Source organism: Nuphar pumila, chromosome 6 (genome assembly GCF_984573655.1).
Source record: "Nuphar pumila chromosome 6, dmNupPumi1.hap1.1, whole genome shotgun sequence".
NCBI lineage: Eukaryota > Viridiplantae > Streptophyta > Magnoliopsida > Nymphaeales > Nymphaeaceae > Nuphar > Nuphar pumila.
The window spans coordinates 38,986,772-39,007,625 of NC_143254.1; the positions used below are offsets into that span (position 1 = coordinate 38,986,772).

Genomic DNA, 20,854 nt, shown 5'->3' on the forward strand with positions numbered 1-20,854 from the left:
AGCTTTTGTGTGCCCAACCATATCAGGTCTGGTTAGGTAGAGGGCTAACCAGATTAGTTGGGGTCTAGTTTCCCCAATTAGATCCACATACATTCCAACAAAATATATTTTTAACTATAATATTTATTATTATTATATGTTTTTCTTTTATATAAAATTATAAATAGTGTTTGACTGAGATTAGTCAACATGTGGATGGATGGATATGACCCTCTGGTCATAGATATTCCTGTGACATTTATAAAATGACTTTTTTATTTTTGAACTTTTTGGGTGAATTTCAAGAGCATGCAAGCTATATTTTTTTGAGGAACACTTGAGTTCTTTTCGGAATTTTGATGTGGTCGCAACCGTGCATTCTAAAATCATAAAACAAGTCATAAAAAATATTCATTTCATTTGATATTTATATTTAAGCAAAATTTATGAAAATTATCAAGTATTACATAAAGAGATAAGTGAGAAGTGACAATAAGGAAAAGGAAAAACGTTAAGGAAGTGGAAAGGAGTCAGTTTGAGAAACAAAAAGGAAGTGAGCTTCTCACTAAAGGGAAGCAAGTTTCTCAAAGCTTTCCATCCTTTTGGGAAAGTGAAGTTACGCCATATAGCAAGAAGCTTCCAGTAACTATATGGTGGATCCTCAAAAAACAAGTTGATGATATGAATTTTATAAGTAAAAGAACAAAGAGATTGAGATAAAATCTAAATTTATCTGAATCCGGGACTAAATCCAAAAACATTGCAACCACGGAAGTCCAAATCTAATCCAAAAATACGTCCAGCTTCTGTCCTAAGACCCATATCCGAACATAATGCATTGGATTTGGACCAAATCCTACACACTTTGCCTCTATTAGAAAATACAATATTAATTAGAGAAAAATACATTTAGGTGACAGCCTTTTGCCCCTAATTTCAAATATGGGTCTCACGTTCCTGAAATTTCAAATAAGAGCCCCAAAGGGTTTGGCATAGTGGGATGGGACCAAGGCTGCTAGGCAGGTGGTATAGGTTCAAATCTCATGGGCGTCACCTGTTGCAGTGACTCCCTGAGTCAAGGGTCAAGCCTACGGAGTTTTATGCTGTCAGGATAGCGATCGTAAGTACAACAGAAAGAGCCAACGTGGCTAGGTCTCTAACACTGGGGGTGGTTTCTCCGTGTAAATATATAAAAAAAATAAGCCTCCGTTATCCAGAAAACTGGCAAACAAGTGTCTGCATTTATTATTGTCCTTCATGAATATTGAATGATTACTTTTCAATTTTCAAGGGACAATACAAGAGACCAAAGATGAATCACATTTTTCCAATATGATAGATCTTCATATGAGGTTCTTATTGGACTGTTTTCAAGAAAAGTTTGGCTCATGTATGGAAATTTAGATAAGTATGGCCCATGTCTGGAATTATAACCCCTAAATGGAATTTTTCCCTACTAATTACCAACACAAAACAGACTACTAGAAAACACGTGGTTAAATCAACATGGTCAAGTTGAACTTGTTTTCTGGAAAATGTTCTGTTTCAACTCAGAGAAACTCCAATTACTCATTATACTTCGACAGCTAGATATTTGAATTGGCATCAGTGGTTACTCAATACAAGAGCTCACGGTTTGTTTGTCTTAACCTTCAAAAAACAAAATCATAATACCAATTTCTATAATGAAAAAACTAAAGGAAAAACAACAAAGGGCCAATAAATTCACAAGAAGCTTTTGGAGTAATAACAAATCAACTCCAATGTAGCAATGATCAGGAGTGCTAACTGTTTCTGTGAGTAGGAGTAGAAGCATCATCATCAAATGAGAATCTGAAAGTGTCAGCTGCTCCAAACTTCCTCTTCCCCTCAGATTCCTCATCAGACCCCATGCTGTCCTCATCATCTTCCTCCTCATGACCATGAGAGGGAGAGCTAGGGTCCTGTATACTCTTGGCTTTGCAATCATCAGTAGCAAGCATGCTGACTTGACCAAGATGTGAGATCTCAACCACAACAGTGTCATCTTCACTAGGGAGAGGTTGTTTCCATGGTTCTCCATCTATTCTCATGAATGTGTGTTCTGCTGCACCCTTGTGAAACTCAAACCGGATACGATGCGCCTAAAGACAATAGTTCAAATCAAAATTATTCATACAAATGGTAGACCTATCACATTGTTTTCAATAATAAGCACCAGGTTCAAGAGATGTAGGGATTCAGGTTAAAGTAAAGAGTTTGTGAGCATAAGAATAAGGATGAACACTCATAATCACTCAATCAAACACCATAATTGTCTGATCAAATCAACAAATTCCTACCTGTGCAAGCCGGGTCCCATGTCCTCTAGGGGCAAGCAAAACAAGTCCATGCCAACCATCTCTGAATCCAACCACCTCAAGAAGACCATCATCTACAAATGGTGCAGTCAAATCCCTCTGCCAAGGGTCACAGTTCATGTCAAAGTCAAGAAACAGTTTGCAACTAAAACGCTTACAGCCAAATAAAAATTACAGAAATTGCAAGCACTCACATCCTTCTTTTTCTTACTATTTGGTGTTCCCCATGGATTTAACCCACCAGAAAAGCTAGGCAAGTTTAGACATATAACGGATCTGATGCTGATGATTGACAATGAAAAAAAGAGTGAGCTCAAACACATCAATGACAACCAAATTGATAAGGATTTAGTAAACCCATTGATCTGTGCATGAGACACGCCTTGAGTAAAAGTAAAGCAAGCTCTGCATTATTTTGAAGTTTGCCGGCATTCAATTTCAAGAATTTGTATTATCTTTAATTATCCAAATAAAAGCAGCATATATCTCCTCATACGACCAAATCAAAGATCCCTATGTTGGGTCTATGAATATAGCTAGAATCTTGTGCAGTGCACCAGTTTTGGTGTATGTCAACAAGCTTGAAAAACTTTCCAACCGTAACATTTTTCAGTAACTTCATGACTATGCATTCACAATAATCTTGTCATTGCTATTTGCTAATAACGATGATGAAGAGAGATATGAAGTGGAAAAATGAGGTTGGATGTCAACAAGCTTGAAAAACTTTCCAACTGTAACATTTTTCAGTAACTTCATGACTATGCATTCACAATAATCTTGTCATTGCTATTTGCTAATAAGGAAGATGAAGAGAGATAGGAAGTGGAAAAATGAGGCTGGATGTGCCAGGAATCATACATATCTTTTATCAATATGAAAGTATACCCAGACAGACTATTACAAAAAGTATTAAACGTGTAACATCACATATAGTTAAAACTAAATAAGAAAAAAAAACAATAAACAAACGTTATTAGAGCTTCATCAACAAAAAAGACATTCGCCAATGATATTGAAGCAATGTTTTAATGTATATACTAATTTTTTAAGATACCTTAATTCCCAAACATGATAACAAATGTCATACATTTTCCAAATTACACAAAATACTTTTGATTGTATAAATAAATGGTACTTGAAAGGTAGATAACCTTCCTCTGCACTAATATCAATTGACATAAGACATGATTTGTGATGTCTTACTAAAATTCAACATGGAAGACATCCTCAAAATAGAGAAAGGACAGAGAACAATCAAAATTACCTGTGTGGGATGTGAAGGTCTTCCCAGTGCCCATTTTTCATTATCTTCACTTTTGCAAGTTGAGCAATGTTACTGCAAATGCATTTGGCAGGCCTAGTCAAATTAGCTGACAAATAAAAGGGCATTTTCCATAAATGATAAGCTAGACATCAGAATGAAATCAAATATGACAGGTAGGACAACATAGTTAATTGGTATCTTGAATACTTCATTTTCTGTTTTTTTTTTCTTGAACTGAGTAAATATTGCTAAATCCAATATCAATGGGTTTCAGAAATTTACAAAGATTGAATCAAGATCAGCAAAAACAAAAAAGTATATTCAATATTTTAATGCAAATATATTCTTAATGATGTTATAAAATAAATAACCAACAGAGTGTGAGCCCAGCAAGATAGAATATGGAGGGACCTATTGGTTTGTGATTGTTTCACCATTTTTCTCCTGACATGAGTGGTTAGCAAGGAATTTTGTTGCTCCCCCAACCCTACCCATATCATCTATTTCTAGGGATACTCCAATTCATTCCCATGTTCTGTCCCCTTTATTTACCACTTTAAACGGAAAGTACAAAAAATTTGTGCCCTATGATCTTTTAGCCATGTCCATAAGTCTACAGTAAGTGTATCTGGGTATTTTAGTTATATATAGAAAATCCTGTTCCACATCAATAACCTAGAAAAGAAAAGTTTCCTACAGTGCATTAGTGGAAGAATGGTAGTCTTCTTCCAATCCTTTCCTATTCTCTTCTTTTATCTCTTGTGTCTGATTTTTACACTCATAGCCACCATTATTAATTAACATCAAGTACTTAAAAATTTTGTAGTTAATATTTGTGACATATATTTAATTAGCAGTTCTCATTCAACCAGTTAGAACTGAACTTCTAGAAATAGTCAAAATGTATAACTCTAAATTTGGAGTAAACTCATACGTAAGGTAACCTTTTAGCATCCAGATGTATTCCAGAGAAAATGTCATTCAGCAGCATATATAACCAACCATAAAGTTTTAGGAACTTATTCATAAATCAGACAGGTGCCCGAGCTGTTCTAAAATTAACCCACTTTAGAAACAAATAGCTTGATTCATTTTATTCCTAAGCTGGTGGTTCCCAAATCACAAAAATAAATTAGGCAGTCATTTTCAAATTGTTAATAGTAAGAAACATACAGCGATGATGGATGAGAAAGAGAAGTACAAAACCATCCCTGTGAGAAACTAAGCCTTGCATAGGTGCTCTGAAAAATTGAAAGAAATGTCATCAATACAAGCACCTAGAACAAATATTTATGTTCCACTCAAGCATTAAATAAATGAATATCACATAGTATGCAAGATATTCTACAATATTAAAAAATACTTGTGATCCGTTAATTGTTGCCAATAATAGTCAGTCAAAGTAAAGCACTCGCTAAGACGAATAACTACCCATCTACCAGCGTGAAAATTTGCATCAAATGCCACCAAGGTATTGGTCCCAAATCTTACTCATCCTACATATCATCATCAGTGCCTAAACATGTACAAGCCTAACTTTGTCAGTGAGCTACATGACTACTAAGCTCGATATTTTAAAAATATCATGATATTATAGGTTTTTAAAGTAAGCCAAAATTATCAGAAAAACATCACGATATTTTAAAAATTATTACCAAAAAATATATCTCCTAATATTATCGTGATATTTTTGCGAGATTTTTGAAAAACTTCTTATTTCTATATATTTTAAGCCTATATTTTCTTTTTTCATTTGTTTCTTTTGTATTCTAAGAACTTCTCTACTTGTTTCTTTAGATTTTAGCAAGAAAAAATAACACAAAACATTTCTTTCTTACTTTTTTACTATTCTTTAGATTTTTTTTTGAATTATGATATTTTCCCAAGATTTTCACTTTTTTGAAGAAAACTCTGAAAAAGACCCTCATCGAGAAATTTTCAAGAAAGATATGTACGAAGGAGTAGTAACCAATGTCCTCACTTGTGGAGGGGTGACAACCAATTTTCCTATAATGGTTGGGTTACATCAAGGATCTGCATTAAGCCCTTTCCTATTTGCTATAGTGATGGATGAGCTTACGAGATCAATTCAAGAAAATGTGCTATGGTGTATGTTGTTTGCTGATGATATTGTTTTGATTGATGAGTCTAGAGCTGGGGTTAATGCTAAGTTAGAATTATGGAGACAGACATTGGAAGCAAGAGGTTTTAAGTTGAGTAAGAGTAAGACAGAATATATGAAATGTCGGTTTAGTAATCAACGAAGTAGTGATGGGAGTGTAGTGAAGCTTGGTGAACAAGAAATATCGGTGGATGACTGTTTCAAATATTTGGGATCTATCATTCAAAAGTATGGAGAAATTGATGGAGATGTAACTCATAGGATAAAGGTTGGGTGGATGAAATGGAAAAGTGCAACTGGAGTGTTGTGCGATTGTAGAATGCCATTGCGGTTGAAGGAAAAGTTTTATAGGATGACAATTAGGCCCACTTTACTATATGGTACGGAATGTTGGGCTGCCAAGAGACATCATATTCAAAAAATGAGTGTAGCTGAGATGTGTATGCTTAGATGGATGTGTGGAAATACAATAAAAGATAAGATTCGAAACGAGGAGATAAGTAAGAAGGTAGGTGTTGCATCCATTGAAAATAAGATGAGAGAGAATCGTTTATGGTGGTTTGAACATATTCGGCGAAGGCCTAATGATGCTCCAGTTAGAAGGATGGAGAAATGGGAAAATATATTAGTTAAAAGAGGTCAGGGTAGGCCTAAGAAGACTTGGATGGAGATGATAGGAAAGGATATAAATGCTTTGAACCTCACCGAGGACATGGCATTGGATAGAAATGATTGGAGGAGAAGGATTCATGTGGAAGACCCAGAATGATTTTCTTTTTTGGTTCATATCGACGACCCCAATTGTTTTGGGATGAAGGCGTAGTTGTTGTTGTTTTGTTGTATACTAGTGACTATGCTACTAAGTGATGTATTGATGTTCCTCTATGAGATTCTCACCTCTTGGATAAGAAAGACTATATATTTCCTTCCATATCTGGACTGGTATGAAACTAATTGTGGATAATATAATGGAGGTTATTCAACTGTATTGTTTTAAGATTTACAGTTCATAGCAGAACTGCTTTGTTGACTGTGATAATAGGTGTTATTCATATTTCAGTTACCTAACGCCTCGTAAGCACAATCAATTTATACATATCAGCCACAAATTATAAATTAAATTTATGCTCTGAACATTTTCTCTTTAACTAACCTAGAATTCTACAAAAACTCATGTTGGTTTGCCTAATTCTAATCCCTATAAATACTTTATCTAGGAAAAATGTGAACTTGTAAAAGGTGTTGACTTGTAAGTTTGTTGCATAGGGATATTTCTACCAATTCATCCCATTGTAATTCTTTTAGACCGATTCAAACAAAGAACTTGAGGCCCTTGAATTATTTACCATAGACATGAATGTATACCAATTCTCCCTATTCTGGAAAGCTCAATATCAAGCTATCAAAATGATACTCTCAAATCCAGATAGAGTATTCTTGTCAAAATAAATATGAAACTAACACTAGAACATTTTGTCAAAGACACAAGATAAAACTGACAATGATAGCCTAACTAAGCTCTTTTTCTTTTTAAAGGCAATTATATATCATTAATTGAAGGAAATCAATTTTGCAAGCATAAAACGTTTATGACTAGGAAAGTCCTTGTTTGTTACACTAGATGTTCATTACCATTAATCATTTCTCCATCAATCTTTTTTGTCTTAAACAATTTTAAAAAGAAAAATAACATAGAAACCCAATATATTAAAAAGGGTCAAAAAGATCATAGGCATGATAAAAAAGGTCTCACAAGCAGGTTCATGAGGGTCACAGACTCACAAGCTGTTTTCTACATAGGTACAAATTCCATTCAAAGTTGCATAAAATGCATGACAAACTTACTGTACCATTTGAATCACAAAATGAGATCTCAGTAAGAAATAATAGATAAATAAATGTATTGCCAATATTCAACATTTAAGAGAGCAAGTGTCAAAATTATACCAATTTCCAAGGAGCAAGAAGTGTCAAAAAAGAATTTGTGATAAACACACCTGATTAGCCAATTGATTTTTGAATCTTTCTGGGTGCAGCTTCCTCTCTGAATGAAATGCATAAGATACTTGGGCATCCATCCCTATATCAGACGTCAAAATATAGTCACTCATTTGATTCACAGTGTAATAATGCTTCTAGGACCATAGGACCACAGAATCTATACATTTTCTAATCCATTCATCTGATTTATTTTAAAGAATGTGCCTTTAAAACTTAAAATGTGCATCAAATTAATGTTACTTATCAAAGCACAAGCTGCTTTTCAATGCAAACATTAATGAACAAAAACTAAGTTCAGTTAATAGTTAATACACATCAATTTAGTCAAGCAAGTCTGGTAATTGCTAAGGTTTAATTTACAGAAGCACGGAACAGGAATTGCATTGTTTTGTGAGTTGGGTGTCTTTAAAAATGAACCTTAAGAGGGGCCCTACTCCTAGCTTGCTAGGAGTCTGGGCAAAAAGCTGGAGAGATACTTGAGATGTTTGAATAAGTTAACTGATATAGTGGACTCTTATTCTCTTGGGTCACTCCAGTGGCTAAGCTAGACAAAAAATTGGCCCATAGCATTCTTTTCAAACCTTCTTTGACTAACCAATTTGAGAACTGTTATTTTTGAGCTAAACTCAATTTTGTAATTAATCATTACATCAGGAGAGACCAAGAAGACATTCAATTTAATGTCTTAAGTTTACATGCATATATACCTGCATGTGTATAACTTAATTAACACACCAAATCCCACCTATGCAACTACATATTTGTGTATATGAGTACATTAAGCAAATGAATATATGCATGTGTGTGTGTGTGTGGGGGGGGGGGGGGGGGGGGGAGAGAGAGTTTTGTGATTTGGTATATTTGAGCATACATAGTTATTATACTATAAAAAATACAAGCAATGATACTATTTTGTATCAAAGGTGGGAACCAGGGATTATGACAAGTGATCCATGTAGCACCTCAAACTTTTGAATCTGTTTATCTATAAAGTCAAAATGGTTTCATAGTGCAAAAGTTGATCTTGCTTAATACTATGAAAACCAGGTTTTAAACATCTAGATAGTTGGAATAGAGTGGAGGCCCTGAAAGTATTGTTGGAGAGGTGTTGACTGCCAACTGTGATTTGAGAGGGAAAAAAGTTGGAATGAAAATTCTAGAAGAAATGCTTGATTTGGTAAAACAGATGGATAGAGTCATCTTGGAGTCTTATTGGACAAATTCTCTCAGGATTATCAATAAGCGTATTGAAAGTAGAGGAAGACCAAGACTTGTTTAATAAGGTTATTGCAATGTACTTTGTCAATTTATACATGTAATTTGTAGAAGCATTGTTACAGATATGAACATTCTATTCTACCTAGGTACCTTGCAAATATGAGACTTTTGTTATAATGATATCCCAAAGGATAGACCTCCAAAATTGTGACTTCATGTCATTGAATTACGATTTGTGTTCCCACAATCATAAATAAACTAGTACTTGCTTGCCTAACCCCAGTTTGCCTATTTAAAAAAGTTACAAAAAATGGCCAAACGAAAAAGAGATTTGATAAATGTACATAGCTGAAAAAAGATAAATTCTGATTTCTAAAGTAAAGAAATGACAGAATGTCCTATTATGTTATTGTTCTGTCTATTATAATGATCAGTTAATTGATAGGGGTAATAGTTGAATCAATTATTCTGTAGATCATGCAATATAGCATGCGCTACATTAGTTCATATGTAAATTTTCCAACTAGGCAATCCTGATACCTACTCCACAAATATCCATGCCCTCTATGATTCAGAATTCTGTCAATTATTACAAGAACTATTTGGTTGCAGCAGTCTTACAGGTTGGAAGACATGAGGTACAACACAACCTCAGCGAATGCTATTTTCAAGGTTTTGTACATTGTAAATTTGTAATGTAAAGAAGGGATAGGATATGGCAAGCCTAGAATAGAAGATGTATTGATTCCTTCAACATTTGAAAATTGAATAAATGTTGGCAAAAGCTACCTCTACCAGAAAGCGAATCAAACCATATGGTACTATGGAAGTATTTCTTACCCATGCTAAAGTAGTTCCAAAATCCACCACGAAATGTGTGATAGCCATCCTGGTGAAGTTGATAATGAGTTACCAAACATGAAAATCAATGCGTACAAAATATAATCTAAAACCTTAAATCTAAAACAAGACAACGGATCCATCTATGATTTCAAATCTATTCATGTTTGAATTTGAATTGATGTTCAGTTTGACAATTGAAGTTGCAGAGATTAAAAGTTGATTCATAAATTCTTGAGGAACTTTTCAATAAAAATTAGAATTAGTAATAAATTAAAATAAATACACAGAAGATTCTATCAAGTATAGACAACATTTCTTCCATCATTATCTTTGTAACGGAAACACTTTTACTGGCAAAGAAATATTGATGCAAATTGTTGCTACAATTAGTAATACCATCCAACAATTAAGCAGACCATCACCAATATTACAATGAAAACATCTGCAGAGTTCTGTTAGTAGATTAGTCTCATTATCAGCCAGCAAACATGAAACTGTATATTTTCAACTTTCAATTTGTTGTTTTGTGTAAATGTTGTATCATATAGCTGGTAGAATCTAAAATTCACGGAGATTTGGGAATTAACAAAAAGATAAAGAAATGTTTGGAAGAAAAGAAAAAGACTTCTATATAATGCAGCAAACACTTCAGAGGCTCATTCTTAATTACAGAGGCGACACATTGTTTTTTATCATTTGTATACCTATGCATTATGATCATTAGTGTTGAGGCATTATCATTTTCTATGAGCATAAGGTGAACTTTCATAAACCAATCTGTTAAGAGTTATCATGCTCTTCCGAGATCTATTTATCTCTCATCAAGTATGCACATAAAGAGTATGCCTTGTAAATCTAGGCACAGGCCAACAGAGCCCAAAACATATCCAGTGCCGTAGATGCTATGCATCTGCAAAGCAAATAAAAAATAAACAATAAACCATTTGAATTGATGTTGAAAATCATCATTATAATTAATAGCTTTTAACACAAGTTGTCAGATTTAGAACTTCTATTTCAATTAGGTACCCCTTGGCCCTTTTGACTATGTAGCTCATCAAATAGAAATATAAGGATAAAAAGATACTCATTGATGATGAACTTTAGGTGATAGCATAGTGCGGTCAGGCAGCACAAGTAAGATTAACACATACATACATACATATGCCACCATCTAGCCTGGCCAGCATCCTTACAACAAGATCATGAGCCAACAGGCAAATAGAAAACAAAAGCTTTACACACACAGATAGGGAATATATTTGCTACGGTCAATTGTAAATAAAATCGACTTAGCAAAATGGTGGAACCCTTTTTTTTGGTTTTTTTCTCACATACACCATAGATATGATCTACATGTTTTATTTAGTGGGAACTGGCTTTTGGATATCCAGAATCTGACCTGTATATAGGTTTTTCAGGCAATCCAAAAACCAATGTCTGTGAATATATCGATTTTTCTTGACTAATAAAAAGATGTTTTTTCGTTGAATAAACATGTTCCAAGAGTCGATTTCTGCTAAATCGAGCATGTTGAACACATCTATGATGTTAGATTGTGTCAAAACAACTAGCATCATGAGATTCCAAGAATCAATGGCTATGAATGTATCGATTTTTCCTTACTCATAAAAACATGTTTTCGGTCGAAAAAACATGATCCAAGAGTCGGTTCCTGCTAAATCGAGCATGTTGAACACATCTATGATGCTAGATTGTGTCAAAACAACTAGCATCATGAGATTCCAACTCGATTGTAGGTACAATCAATTATAGCAAATACTAATCCATATATATATATATATATATATATGGGTTAATATTTGGTGCTATTAAAGGCACAAAATTATATGGAACTATTGAGATGGAAATCATTGGTTTTAGATTTCTTTTGTAGATTAAATCCAATGGATGTGATCTACAAGTTTTGTTTAGTGGGAAATTAGTTTTGAATATATGATTGTGATACATAAGCCGGTTTATTAAGGGCTTCAAAAATTAATGGTCCACAATGCACTAAAATTTCGTGACTCAAAAAATCATAGTTTTTTTATCAAAATAACATGATCCAAAGATTGATCCTTAGCAAACAAACCATCATGGACACATCTATGTGGTCAGATTGAGTTGATAAAGCTTGAACCTATGATTTCCAGCTCAATAATTCCATATAACATTGTGCCTTCAATAGCACCAAATATTAACCCTGTGTGTGTATGTTAGGGCTTACTTAAGCACTTATTCCTGTGAAGTCCTGTAAAAAATTTGAACTTTTGCTAGAATAGCAGGTTTCACAATGTCAGTGTCTTCATAACACATGATGGAATTCACATGACCATGAAAAGTTTCTAAGGCCTAAACACCACAATAAGTCGCATCAAAAGGATAACACACTTTATCAGAAGGATGAGCTTGTGTGTGTTTGTGTTTGTGTTTGTGTTTGTGTTTGTGTGTGTGTGTGCAGGTACGGTGCAATTAGCATTGAGGGCAGCAATCAAATTTTGAAGTTACCATGGCAGTTACAGAAGTGTTTCTCCCCATGAAATATACAAAGACAAAACAGAACATTGATTATATGAACTTTGAAAAGGTAAATGATATTTAACATGTAAATTGTAAAGTTATCAGCTATTATGGAATTCCAAAATCTCTCTAGAGCGAAAGATGTGATGAGCTTGTTCACATCCAACTATATTGTAGTAGTTAGCAACAGATACGTACATGTATCAACCAGGTGATTGATTGCAGTAGCACATAGTGCATTAATTAGGTAAGAAAGAGCAGAGCTCCTTGAGAAAAGCACAGTTTTTTCTTTTCCCAATATTGAAAGCGTAAACTTTTATAACTGAGTCCAACCCTAACATATATATTGCTGGCAAAAATATATATACCTCGTCATAAAATTTTCCATTCACCCATTGTATTTGAAATTTGAATAAAGATCATTTCTTGTTATATTTGTATCAGACGCTCATTTAAAAGTGAAAAATAAAGCCACGAAAAAAATATAAGGAGTTCATTAATACGAGAAAACAACCTAACTGTATTCTCGAGAATGGATATCACTATTATAAAACAAATTTACAACAGTGATGATTCAGTATATCAGAAAATTTACTCAATCTAGCTAGTAAGTCCACAAATAAAGTAATTGAAAGTACATAAAGCAATCTATGTAAATGTTACCTTGTTCATTGAATCTGTATGAGATACACGCTTAAATGCATGCAAAGAATGTGGCAGCTCTAGAGGTGCAATAGGATCACAAACACCTTCTGTTGGAGCTTTCATCCTCATCAGAATATGCCAGCTGAATAGCAGAACAAAAAAATCAATGAGAAATTTATTTCAACAAGTTAGATTGCAATAGGATCAATCATACTTGTTTCATGAAGTATTAATCCAAGCTGGTTGAATATGTTGTTAAAAGAAAAAAACACATTATAAAAGTCTATTATTCCCCGTAGAAGGGCCTTGTGTCATTGTGTCCATATGAGTACTTTTGGGTCAATTTTTAGCTTGTTCAAGTAATTTTGTCCAATTGACATTACCCTAACCCTTCTCATGCATTACAGTCTTTTAGTGAATGAGAATGAAGAATCAAGGACTCTCTCTCTCAGTTCGCCTTCATCCGTAATAAGAGGGTCCAACACTCGTTCATCATGGCGTCTAAGGTTGTTCATTCCTTGCAGCATAGCGGTCAGCCTTATTTTGTCCTTAAATTAGATTTTCATAAAGCTTTTAATTCCGTGCATTGGCCCTTCTTATTTCACATGTTATCAAATTTCGGTATTGGTAGTCATTTTTCTGGTTGGGTGAGGGAGCTGGTCTCAAATGCTCAGGCCATGTTAAATATCAATGGTGTTAGAGGAGACCGATTCAAGCTGGGGTGGGGTCTGCGGTAAGGGTGCCCCCTCTCGCCTTTGTTGTTCAATGTGGTTGTTGAAGGTCTTGTGGTCTTGCTTAAGCGGGTCGCGGTATCGCATTTCATTGATCCTTTGCAGGTTCCGGACTTCCCTGGTCATATTCTTACTTATGTTGATGATATGATCATTTTTTGTCGTGCAAATGTTCAGCAGATACTTAGGTTCAAGCTTATTCTTCAGTTCTTCCTCTCTCTATCCGGGCTTTCTCTAAATGAGAACAAATGCTCTCTTACCATGTTCAATGTTCAGTCCAATATGCTTGCAGCTAGGAGGAGGATTTTTAATTGCACTATTTCTGACATACCTACAATGTACTTGGGTTTGCCGTTACAAGTGAAGCACCTCTCTTTTGCTGCATGAGCTCCGACGCTTCAAAAAGTGAAGCGCAAATTACTTTCGTGGCAGTCGTCTTATCTCTCCATCGCTGGATGTCTGACTTTAGTCAAACATGTTCTTTCCATTATTCCAGAATTTTTCATATCTATGTTTGTGATGCTTGTGGGAGTAGAGAAACAGATGACGTGCTTGCTGACAGGTTTTCTATGGTTTGGGTATCAACTCAAGGGTAAGCGTCACTTGATTGGTTGGCATTCGGTGGTCTTACCTCAACGTATGGCTGGTTTAGTCATTCTTGCGCCCAGACTGCGGAGCGTTGTTCTTGTCGCCAAGCAATGTTGGTTGGCCCACCAACCAGATAACCCTTGTGCTCGTTTGCTTCTTGCTAAATATGGGGCTCCTGCTCTTATCTCGATTCATCTGGGAACCTGGGGTTTGACGTTCTCGCACTTGCGTAAATCGTGGTTGAGGGCTTTAGCCTTCTTCAGAGACCATTTTGAGGGCGCCAAAAATTTTTGTCAATGGTTGCAGTGGGCGCTGACGTCAAGCGGGGAGTTCCTCACCTCAAAAGTCTATAGATCGTTGCTCCCCCCGCGGGCTGACTGGTTGCCCGAGAATGTGCTTTGGGCGAAGGGCCCTTCTTCCCGTTCTCGGGTCCTGGCTTGGTTAATTTTGCACGATAGGATCCAGACCCACAATAATTTAAAGAAGTTGGGCATTCAGCTCCCGAGTTGGTGCGTGCTTTGTCAAGCTGCGAAAGAATCTACGTTTCACTTGTTCTAGTCTTGCCCAATATTTGTGGAACTCTTTAGCAGGACCTAGAGGCATCCGGAAGTGTTTGTTAAGGAAGAGTCATTTGCACTCAATTTGATCTTGGGCCCGGTTTGTATTAGGCGTAGCACAAGGTGGAGGTTGATCTGGCGGACGTGGTTGCTTACCTCTTGGTGGTTTGTTTGGATGGCACAAAACGATGCTTATTTCGTCAAATTTCGGTTAACATTCATAACCTAGTGCATAAAATCTTGGTAGATGTTTATGCGATCCTGCGTATGCATCTTAGTGATCTTCCTCTCCCTCCTGCTGACGCTCCCCCTCTTTTGCCGCCCTCTGGGCCAGCGGCTCCTGCGTGAGCCCGTTTTGTATGTCTGATGTTCTTTTTCTGTTCTGCTTTCTTTTATTTGTTTTGGCTTTTGCTCTTGTTCAGTTCATGGGTTCAACATTTTGTTGATCTTCATGAGTGGTGGTAATGTTGAATTTCTTTCGGCTCTCTCTCACATACCATGCCTCTATAACCCCCATTTCTCTTTATTTTCTGTTTATTTCTCAATCACTTCAGGCAAGATCAACATCAATCGTAACAAGATGCAACTCCAAGTTATGTTTGCTTCATTGGTACAATTTCATTTTCATCAACAGAGAGGTATTGGGATCAAATTCCAATTTTGACCATTCATCAAGATGGGTTATTATCACTTAAAAAGGGGGGGCGGGGGTGGAGGAACATTATCCAAACATGAGAAATCATTGCAGATGAATGATAAAAGAATCGACGTTTGTATTGCACCGTTAAGCATGCTACATAGATCACATTCTCAGATTTTGAATTCAATCCCTATGTGCACCAATGTTGAGGAAAGGAGAAAGAGGAAGAAGTGGTTAACAAAGTGAAACTGTTGGGTCCTATTGAAAGAACTAATTGTATTATTAACAAAGTATGAATATTTTTGTCCAACCATACAGGAGTAGATAATGCACACTGGAACAGCATGTGAAACATCCTAGAACTCTCATAATGTCATATGGAAAAAGGAGTCGTATCTGTTCTTAAGAGAACCTAGACAGGTCGAAGCAACTTATGTTCCATCGAGATTGTGGACATAATCAAGCTGGAAATCATGTTTTCTAGAAGATGAATTTTAGGTAGCCCTATCAATACCTAAGAACAGAACTTCCATGTAATCCGAAGTGTTTTCTGTTTGCTGCTAAGAATGATTTGGATTGGTGAAGATGGAAACTCAAAACGAGTAAAAAATATAAGACTGCATACATCTAGTTCCATATCTAGATAAAATACCATCTAGAATACTTCAGTTTGTTTGACTAGATTTGTTAACAGAGTAAATCTGGCATGCTTCAGTTAACACTGTTGATACCTCTTAACAGATTTGTACTTGGAACTATAAAGATTTCAAATTAGACTGCTTTGAGCACTAAGAAAAAGAAAACTGCATTCGCACCTAGAATATCAGTGAAACACATGCCCAGCAGAACTGAAAGTGTCTGAGAAATCAATTAAAAAGTAAAAATAGAAGAATACCTATCAATTTTCATCTCCTTCGCTTTCTTCACTTGATAAAGGAAGGACTTCACAGACTCCCGATCTGTCCCTGGATTTTTCTTTCCCTGCAAAAAACGCATAACTGTTAACGAGTATGCCTTAACCCCAACTCATTCTTTAGATGCATGTGTCATATATCATATTATCCTATAGTTCACCACTTGGAACAAGTTTCCTCTTTTAATCTTATGTGCTCTGTTTACAAAAGGTGTGGAATCCCGATAAGAACAACCATCCTAAGAAATAAACCCAATAAAGTAGTCCCAGACATGCTGTGCATTTCTGTGTGACATCACCAGTTATCTTATGATTTTTGTATCATCTCAAAATGACAATTGTCATGAGATTCTCAGGAGATTTTCCAAAACAATTTATTTTTCTAAAGTTTTTTGGGAAATCCTGCAAAAAAGTGCACATTTCAAGTTTCCAAAATACAAGAAAAGCATAAATATGTGAAAAACCAATTTACATAATTTTCCCCAAGATCTTTTATGATTAAAAAGTGCATAATATGATAAGGCCTCCATGTATTCATTTAAACAATAAAAATATCATGATTTTATCAGCAATTTAAACCATAACAGACAGAGAGATGAAAATGAAATATGGGTTCTCAATGAACGGCCAAAGTTGATGGTTTCCCTAAACAGTGTTTTCATTCTTCCAATTCACCAAGAGAAAGAACAACCTGAAAAAATAACAGTTCATAGCTTACCCAACCAAATGAAAATGGCAGATTGTTTCCAGTTCCTAGAGGAACTGTAGCTACAGGAGGTGGCCAAGCTAGATTTAGATCACATACTACACCAAGAAGCCAACCAGCTGTACCATCTCCACCTGCAACCTGTATCAACATGCCGATGGAAATTAATCACAAAAAAAAACCAAAACTACACTTAATTTTGTAAAAGCTCAGTCAAGAATATCTTGTTGCTCGATATTAGTTCTATATCTGGCCATCTTTTTAAGGTTGCATACAACCATGAAGCAAAAAGGACTTGGGGACAACACTTACAACTAGTTTCATCCTTTTCTCGATATCAGAAGCAAAGCTGTGACCATTGGCCTTAAGTCGTTCTATGTTGCCATAAACCTTGTGAAGAACCTTGTCAGGCGCATGCTCTCTCAAATCAATAACCTGAAAAAAGAACACAGAGTGGATTCTATATCTTTTCAGATTTTAAACTAAATAGTCCTTTGTTTCTCTTATGTTTAAGAAGGCATCGGCTCCTACTGGTTCTACTAGTTCTGTGGAGCAAAAAAACTCTACATTCAGAAAATGTCAATGCAGCCAGCTAACTCACTTGAGCTGAATTAAGAAGCGTTCGATATGTTTTTAGCAAGTCCCCACCAAGGTGACCTCCACTTTTGGAATTGATGAACACTATCACTGGACAGTCTGGTACATACTCCATTTCCTGGATGCTGGCTTCAGAGTCAATTATGTAGTCTGGAATATAGAACTCTTTGAGGAAATGAGTAGTGTCTGAAGATTCTGAACAAACTGAACTGCAGTCACCCATCTCTGCTTCCCACTGTTATCTCGCAGGTTTGCAGTAAACTTATTCGAACCCTGTTACAAGCTGTGACGAACATCATCACTATTCAGGACCTTGTATGATGCTAAAATAGAAAATTTTGTTCAATGCAGTACCAAGACAAAAATGAGAATCACATTAAACCAAACATGAAGGGAATTGCCTAAAGTAGATCCGTGTTAAGGGAACTTCTGATCCAAACGAATGGATTGAATAGCAAATCAGGATCCAAGAAGAATCAAATGCAGAGTTGGTGCCAATGAGATAGACACCAAGGATGTAGATCAAGAATAAGACAATTCAGAAAATCTTGAGAATGGGAATGTACCAGAAATATAGTAATTGTTTCTACATTCAAGGAGAGAAAAAAGGAAGAAATATCTAGAGAATGTAATCCTTATCATGTTCATTAAAAGGAACATCTCTTCTCTGGAAAACTGTATAGAGAAAGAGAGAAAAGTTTATGTGCTTGTGGACGTAGGCTCATAGTGAGATGAACCACGTTACATTGATCCCGTGTTCTTCTCGTGAGTTTATATTTTTCCCTTGTGGTTGATACCTTTATAGCCCGAAGGTTGGCCAAGTTACCCAAGGCATGTCTCCAATAGTGTAAAAATAAAGTCAGCGGATTTTTTCACTAGCAATTCTGTAAATGATAACGATACATCTGTTGGCTGTATCTTAATATATGCACTATAACTTTTAATGTATTTTTTATAAAAATACTGAAATTTTCAGGTACCAGGTTATCTCTATATTGTTTAGGATTATAAAATTTGTGGTCAACCAGTTAGCGGCCAAAGATAGCCGTAGACGCTAACTGCTCCAATGAATACCTAATTTGTATACACATATATTTAAAAAGAGAGAGGGTCACGTCACGTCAGAGGCACCTAACATCGTCAGAGGCGCCTTCGATGTCGGTCATCTAAAAAGTGAACCACACCCATCAAAAACAACGAACAAACTCATTGTGAGCTTTTCATTTTAAAATATGAACATCAGAAAAAAAAAAGTGAGACCCATCCAAGTAATGGGCATCCCATTAGATTTTGGATGCCGTTCATCTTGAGATCAACAGCATCCAGAGGTGTTCCCACTCTAACCTGATCCCGTCTCATTAAAAAACGGGGAACAAGAAGCAATGCATGAATGGTTGTTCATGAGTTTGATCAAAGGAGTGGCTAAGTGCCATAGCCAATGGCATGACAGTATTGTATGAGACCCACAGCTACAGAGTGCAGGCCCCACATGAAATTATGTCATGTGAATGGTTGTATAGAATAGTTGCTCAGTTGGAGTTGAGATAAAAAAGAGCAGCTGTGTCATATAGCCAATCACATGACAACATTGTATGGAACCCACAGCTACGTAGTGCAGCTAAATGAGCACAAGAAGCAATGCATGAAGCGGAAGCAGAAAGTGGGGATACAAATGTAGAAGCATACAGGAAGTCAAAAAAGAAGTGCATGATAAGCTATATAAAGCAAAAGTAGAAGCAGATAAAAAGCCACGTAAAAACGACTATGATACGATATGCCTCGTTCAAACGCGGATTCCACTGGAAAACGCGTTCCCCGGACCTTCTAATTTAATTTTAGTCTTGTGGTCACGTTTGGAAGTGAGAAAAGAACTAGAAAATTCTGTCAGAGATGGGGATGCAGAAACTATCCTTTACTTCCAAACGAGAGAAAAAAAATTCTGTCAATCTTTTTCATAATTTTGTACATTCTTACGAAGCTATACATAAAAAAAAACTTTCCACGTAAAGAGGTGAGAGAATAGTGGTGCAAATTTTCCGAAGCCGTACATCTGCATCCCATGCTTTGTGTATGAGATATCTGCATTAAAAATTTCTAAGGCTACGTTTGGAAGTGTAAGTTTTTCTAAAAAAAACAAAAGAGAAAGAAAAGATATCGCCAATCCGGAGGAAATAAACTCCGTGGAACTCGTTTTCCTCCACATTCAAATGGCTCGGAAGGAAAACCAGCTCTAACATCAAAGCCAAACATCGCCGAACAAGAGAATCTAAACGATTTAGTCAACGAAAAATCGGTCCTCGATGAGGATACCGCGCGTGGGCATTTTCGTAAGTCCGATTTAAAAAAATCCCGCGCGACCACAATCACGAACGACCTCTAATTTTCCCGAAAACTAAAAAATCTCAAAAATTTGAAATCCACAAAAACGAGAAACGGGAAAACAAGGGTATTATCAACCTAACGGGCAAAAAGCGTCTAAAAATATTCCCGATGAAAACACGATTAATAAGGCGAAGATTGCAAATTTGCAGTCCAAGTCCATAGGAACAAAATAAATCACGAAAACAAAAGAACCAAACGCCGAGAAATCAAAGGACTCACCACGTCGTTTGAAGCGCCTTCTCTTCTTCTCTCCTCTCTTTCGCTCGCTTGCTCCTCTGTAAGCGGGAAACTCTAGAAGATCGCTTCTGCCTTGGGATTAGAGGGGATTTGAGGCTCGAACCTTCAACGCAGAGGGAAGGATGGAGGAAAGGAAGAAAGAAGGAGCTATCTCTCTCTCTCTCAGACTGAAACACTTGCTTTAAAGTAAATCCGGATCAAGCGATTTGCCAAACAGAGCCCGCCAAACTGGAAGAGCCAGAATATCAGCCACCGCCCTGACTTTTCGCCATGCTCCTCTTTTTCGGTTTGGTCCGTTGGAAGAAAGAGGAAGTTCACGTGTTTCTCTCTCCAAAACCGTGTTGGGATTGCCTCAATCTAGGGCCAACCTTTTCCCTTTAATTCTAAATATTACCTCATGGTTTTCGAAATTTTTAAATATGGGACCAACTTTTTTCTGAAAACAGTTAAAGGACCTCAGGTCAATTGGCTGTCATCCTGAAAAACATTCTTTTTGTTTTTTTTTAGGGAACTAGCTGATCTGCTCATGGTTCGACTCACCAGAAACTCAGACCAGTCAAGCCACA

The 20,854-nt window shown here is 36.1% G+C and overlaps 1 protein-coding gene across 6 annotated transcripts; it reads right to left on the minus strand.

Annotated features, from left to right (window-relative positions):
• Nucleotides 1-1,683: 1,683 nt before the first annotated feature.
• LOC149834683 (diacylglycerol kinase 1-like) lies at nt 1,684-20,443 on the minus strand. Of its 6 annotated transcripts, none has more exons than XM_090010245.1 (13): nt 20,271-20,443; nt 17,674-17,952; nt 17,385-17,507; nt 17,085-17,213; nt 16,349-16,434; nt 12,956-13,079; nt 9,767-9,815; nt 7,705-7,787; nt 4,759-4,826; nt 3,586-3,657; nt 2,513-2,600; nt 2,301-2,417; nt 1,684-2,102 (listed from the first exon to the last, which is right to left on the minus strand). In XM_090010245.1, exons 2-13 carry the CDS (start codon nt 17,890-17,892, stop codon nt 1,764-1,766), a joined length of 1,497 nt encoding a protein of 498 aa, XP_089866371.1. In that variant the 5' UTR covers nt 17,893-17,952; nt 20,271-20,443; the 3' UTR covers nt 1,684-1,763. The 6 variants fall into 6 exon arrangements, with proteins under 6 accessions (XP_089866371.1, XP_089866372.1, XP_089866374.1 ...); XM_090010246.1 differs by having other exon boundaries at nt 17,674-17,942; nt 20,271-20,384; XM_090010248.1 differs by lacking the exon at nt 12,956-13,079 and having other exon boundaries at nt 3,586-3,691.
• Nucleotides 20,444-20,854: the final 411 nt, after the last annotated feature.

Coding starts and splice junctions, on each gene's coding strand:
- LOC149834683 (XM_090010245.1), bottom strand. CDS start 17,892: ATGGGTGACTGCAGTTCAGTTTGTTCAGAATCTTCAGACACTACTCAT. Junction 4,827..7,704: donor AAAATCAATTGGCTAATCAG/GTGTGTTTATCA, acceptor TCAATTTTTCAG/AGCACCTATGCAAGGCTTAG. Junction 2,103..2,300: donor ATGGGACCCGGCTTGCACAG/GTAGGAATTTGT, acceptor TATTGTCTTTAG/GCGCATCGTATCCGGTTTGA.